This window comes from Megalops cyprinoides, chromosome 14 (genome assembly GCF_013368585.1).
Source record: "Megalops cyprinoides isolate fMegCyp1 chromosome 14, fMegCyp1.pri, whole genome shotgun sequence".
In the NCBI taxonomy this organism is placed as follows: domain Eukaryota; kingdom Metazoa; phylum Chordata; class Actinopteri; order Elopiformes; family Megalopidae; genus Megalops; species Megalops cyprinoides.
The window spans coordinates 1,964,677-1,969,251 of NC_050596.1; the positions used below are offsets into that span (position 1 = coordinate 1,964,677).

Below are 4,575 nucleotides of genomic sequence, written 5' to 3' on the forward strand. Positions count from 1 at the left end.
AAGCAAACTAATGTCCATTAACCTTATTTCAGCAAGATCTGAAATTAGACCAGATGTTATGCATTGGGAGTGTTACTTCCATCTGTTAAATGCATCCATTCCAATACATATAATAGAAAATGACAAATGCAACATAACAAGTGAACTCCAAAGTGCAGCAATGCAGGCGGGATACATTATAAGGGGTTAGAGACAGCCAATAAAACATAAGATTCATAGTTCATTGAAATGTATGACTGATCCATTCTCTTCATTTCCCCTTTTTACTAGATTCTGTTAGATGGTTTAAGTTTTTGAACAATACATTAAAATATGACATATGGAGGTTTTAGCTTATGTTTGACTGAATAAATAGGCGCAGACAAATTCCTTGAAAATATATAAAACATTCACATATTCATATATTAATACAATAATACAAAAAGATTCTTAAACTGACTTACTTTGACTTAAAACAGTACTTGCCAAAAAGGAAAATTGCAGTGACAGTTACTGTGTCTTCACAGAAAATTACAAACAAGTACACAGCAAATGACCAAATGATAAACGCCCTCTTCCTTGTGAGGCAAGTTCACTCATTTTCACTTTTTGGAGATCTCTTTGACACTGGTACACTTGTGTCAGGAAGCATACAGGAATGGTGTCTCCTTTTCCAGAAAGTCAACTTGTGCCTTGTAGATTTTCATCTCCGAAAGGTTTAAGTTATCTTAGTTCAACCATGACACACTTCATTTCCATCAGTTCTTGAAAATGTGACATGAAATACATAACCATAGATATAGACAGGTTATGAGCTGGAAAGGTAGCCATTGCTTTGCCTGTAGCTAAAAACTGGACAGAACTAGTACAGAGCAGAAGTTGTTTCTCAGACTGCAGGCACCGATTACAATTGTTACTGTAAAGACCTTGACCTTCATCAGGATTTCAGTGCCATGTGGCTTAAATGGTTGTAGATTTGACACGACTCAGCAGTGAATATTATACCAGGCACAGACTAGTTGCTTCGTGAAAAAATTAAGCATTTGTCATTTTAAAAATTTAAGTAGTCCCATGTGCCTCAGATTGGGGATTCACAGTCCCAAGACCCTGTGCTCCTTTGATCAGTGAACACATCTCCATGTAGACATTAGTTCAGTTCTCCTCTTCTTCAACTGAGACAGCAAAAAAAGTGCATCTCTCAGCCATCCACTCCCTCCCACTGCGTGAGAAGTCTCCACAGGCCTCTTTAAAAAAGGAGATAAAAAGAAAACAATCACACACCACAACCCATCAAAAGATCAGGTGTTCCCTTTCCATGGGGCAGTTTTACGTTCTTGTGACCTGGTAGAAAAAGAAATGCAAGAATCATTACTGATGACCTGGTTCTCTGGGAGCAGAGCCACATTGGAAGCACATCTCTGGGAGCAGAGCCACATTACCACTGGCTCCTTGTACTGGTATACTTTGATTAAATGCAAAACATCACAATGTTCCTGAACACAATTCTCAGACATCAACGATATTTAAATCTAATATTATACTCATATCTGAACATTATTACAATTTTTTTCTGTGATTCTGAATTTACTCTGAAGTAAAATTATTCACCTTTTTTTCTTTTCAAGTTACATACTGTGCAGGCGATGGCTACTGTTGCAAGGACAGCCATTACAATGATCACTCCTGAAGGTAATATTTCACCTGTGAAAAGTAAAAGCAATTATTATTAGTTTTTTTTTAAAATACAGCGTCATTACTTGATTAAAAGACACTAGTGGTAGCCATTAGGTTGTAGGGAAATGTACTGATTCCGGTAAAGTCAGAAGACATGACTCAGTATGACTGTACAAATTCTGTTTCGACGAATCGCTGTAAACACAAAACCGATAGTGGCCCACTGGGAAAACACAGTAAATCACCTGACAGACTTCTACTTTCACTTTGTAATTCTTTGTAACTCTTCCATCGCCATTTGAGAGCTTCACCAGGATGTAAATTAATGTAAAATAATTACTTTCATGGATCGTTCGAAACGTCATACTCTTGTTTCGGTTATGTTTCCAATATTAAGTAAAATTACGGAGGAAGCGGACAAATGGGGGAAATGCCTTTCCAATGAAAGCGTCAAACCTTTAACGCACAATTGCATCTTACGAGAAGTAACATGCCGCTGTTTGGCACCCTCCCACATACACAGAAACACTTCGCTTAATGCAGCGATAACAAACGTTTTACAGGAATACTTTTCAGCACATATTGCATACGAAAAACTAATCCCTACCTTCGGTAGCCTCCCTTTGTGTTTCAGGAAAACTAATGCGTTTAATGATCTTCTCCGTCGTGTCAGGGCTGCTCAGAAGACAGTCCACGTATTCGAACATAGAGAGGGGGAGTGTGAGTTCGCTCGTAACGGTGACTATTCCTTCCCCATTGGACACGATGGTATCCCGTCGCTCCTCAGTAAATTTGCTCAAACTTTTCGATGCATTCCAGCTGATCTCGGGGGCTGGTTTGCCGGTACCCGAACAGCTGACCACAACTTCCTTTTCCTGTGAATTGTTACCACTGGCAACTGTTTTCATTTCAACCTTCGCATCGGATATTCCTTGGGAGAGTAGTACAAGTGTGCATGATTGGATTTCAGTTTGGTTTTATCACGGTGGCAATGAAAAATGAATTTACACAGACATGTAGTATTTAGTTGACAAACACATACAATATATCAGCTGTTTTTTCTCTCCAAATGTAGCGGTAAATGTGGTGATGGAAAATATGGTACTACTTTAACGTACCAAGTTTACCAATTTCTCAACAGGTACACTGGGCATATACACAGACAAATTAATGGATATGACAGCTATCCAAGACCAGGAATTACCTTTAACAGTAAGGCAGGTTTGCTTGCGTACAGATCCACTAGGATAAACGTTGAAGGAGCAAACATAGCAGGCTTCATCCGCCAGAGTCACATTCAGGATTTTAATTGACGTTGAGTTCAGCGAGGCTTCGGTGAAATTTATCTTGCCGACTTGCGGATATAGGACTTTGGCTCCAAAACGCTTACTGAAAGTGGCTAGGTTTTCCACAGATTTGTTCACCAGCCGATGCCATGTGACTTGCGAAACTCCTTCCGATTCAGAGAGCGTGCATGAGAAGGATGCGTCTTGATTGAAGTCAACATAGCTTGTACCCTCAGATGTAACTTTCACTGAGAGAGCTGGAACAACGCAACAGAAAGGGGGGCTTATATCAATAGGCCTATGTGTGATACAGTCTTTTATGAAGACACAATAAATTTGAAATAATAAAACCATAGAGCAAATACCATTGAAGAAATAATCGAACAAAGAAAGATGTTTAAAAGGTTACCTCGTACTACTAGGCAGCTGAGCAGGGCGAGAATAAATCCTCTTGAGTTCATTGTGCTAGTTGTATCCCTTTGCTTGTATTTCCACTCTAGATCGATCGCTGAACTGCCGGCAGTGCTCCCTCTTAGTAAGAACTGCCGATTGTCGCATCGGGGTAGCTTTTATGTAGGATCTGTGGAATTCCCCCCCCCCCGCACTACTCTTAGGTGGCTTCAAAAGCAACCATAATGAACAATACAAATATCACTTGATTAAACCTATACAGGCTAATGGATATAATTTTGTTATTATTACATTTATGTAACATTTACAGCCAGTAGCAAATACAACATTTCTGCTTTTTTCTCTAGAACGATTTCTGTACAATCATGGGAACTTCCTCTTGTGGTTGAGTTCCCATCACCCCTGAATCAGAAATGATGTGATGAAACAAAGATACTGTACTTTTTGGAGGCTCTTTGTAAGTTTTTTTTTTTTTTCCACTTCGGGATGGGCTATTCCACTGTGTAGTGAGCCAATGGAATGGGAATAACTTGCTGTGAAAGTCATTCACCCAGAAAAGTCCCCCAAAACCTGTAAAATTCATCTGTCTGATTTGCAATGCACTGAATTGGAATATGATAAACCTTGCTTCTGGTCAACAACATCACAAAAATAGAAAAGGTTTTATTCATTTAATTTTCTCGTGGCTTACAAAATCACTTGCAGATTTTGTGGGAAACAGAAGCAATTCTACTCACAACTAGCTGGAGACTTTAGTAGTGTGAATTCCTACTTCAGCTTTAGGCAGACGTGCTTAAACAAAAGAAATGATTTTTGGTTTGCCAGTGAACTCTTATCCTCCAGTGGTCATTGTACAGAACACAGAGATTTAACAAGTCTCGGAGTATAAATATTTGGGCATTTATGTAGATACTTCTTTATCCTGGAGTGCACATATTGACTACATTTGTGGCAAGGTACAGCAACGTATTTATTTTCTTAGAAGATTACGGTCATTTGGAGCAAACTCAGTCTGTTAAATTATTAAATCAGCATCTGGGCTATAAGTAAGCCATAAGTTTCATGGATGGACTGAGCATGGGGTATTGAAGGTGAAATTTCATGAAATTGACAAGTGATGCACTACAGCCACTTTAGGATATTGAATGTGGCAATATTTGTTGTTGTTGTGTTTAAATGTTATGTTTTTGTTATATATGTCTGTTATCTATGTGAAACTTTCGAT

General features: G+C 38.7%; 1 protein-coding gene across 1 annotated transcript; it reads right to left on the reverse strand.

The window, feature by feature from the left end:
* Nucleotides 1-1,252: 1,252 nt before the first annotated feature.
* Nucleotides 1,253-3,400, reverse strand: LOC118789164 (OX-2 membrane glycoprotein-like). The gene is made up of 5 exons (XM_036545489.1): nt 3,349-3,400; nt 2,858-3,196; nt 2,261-2,584; nt 1,588-1,680; nt 1,253-1,320 (listed from the first exon to the last, which is right to left on the reverse strand). Exons 1-5 carry the CDS (start codon nt 3,398-3,400, stop codon nt 1,253-1,255), a joined length of 876 nt encoding a protein of 291 aa, XP_036401382.1.
* Nucleotides 3,401-4,575: the final 1,175 nt, after the last annotated feature.

Excerpts from the sequence above, each read along its gene's own strand:
- LOC118789164 (XM_036545489.1), bottom strand. The coding sequence starts at position 3,400 with ATGAACTCAAGAGGATTTATTCTCGCCCTGCTCAGCTGCCTAGTAGTA. Across the intron at positions 3,197-3,348 it reads CAGCTGCCTAGTAGTACGAG|CTCTCTCAGTGAAAGTTACA; the intron begins GTAACCTTTTAA and ends GCGTTGTTCCAG. Across the intron at positions 1,321-1,587 it reads TAACTTGAAAAGAAAAAAAG|GTCACAAGAACGTAAAACTG; the intron begins GTGAATAATTTT and ends TTTTTCTACCAG.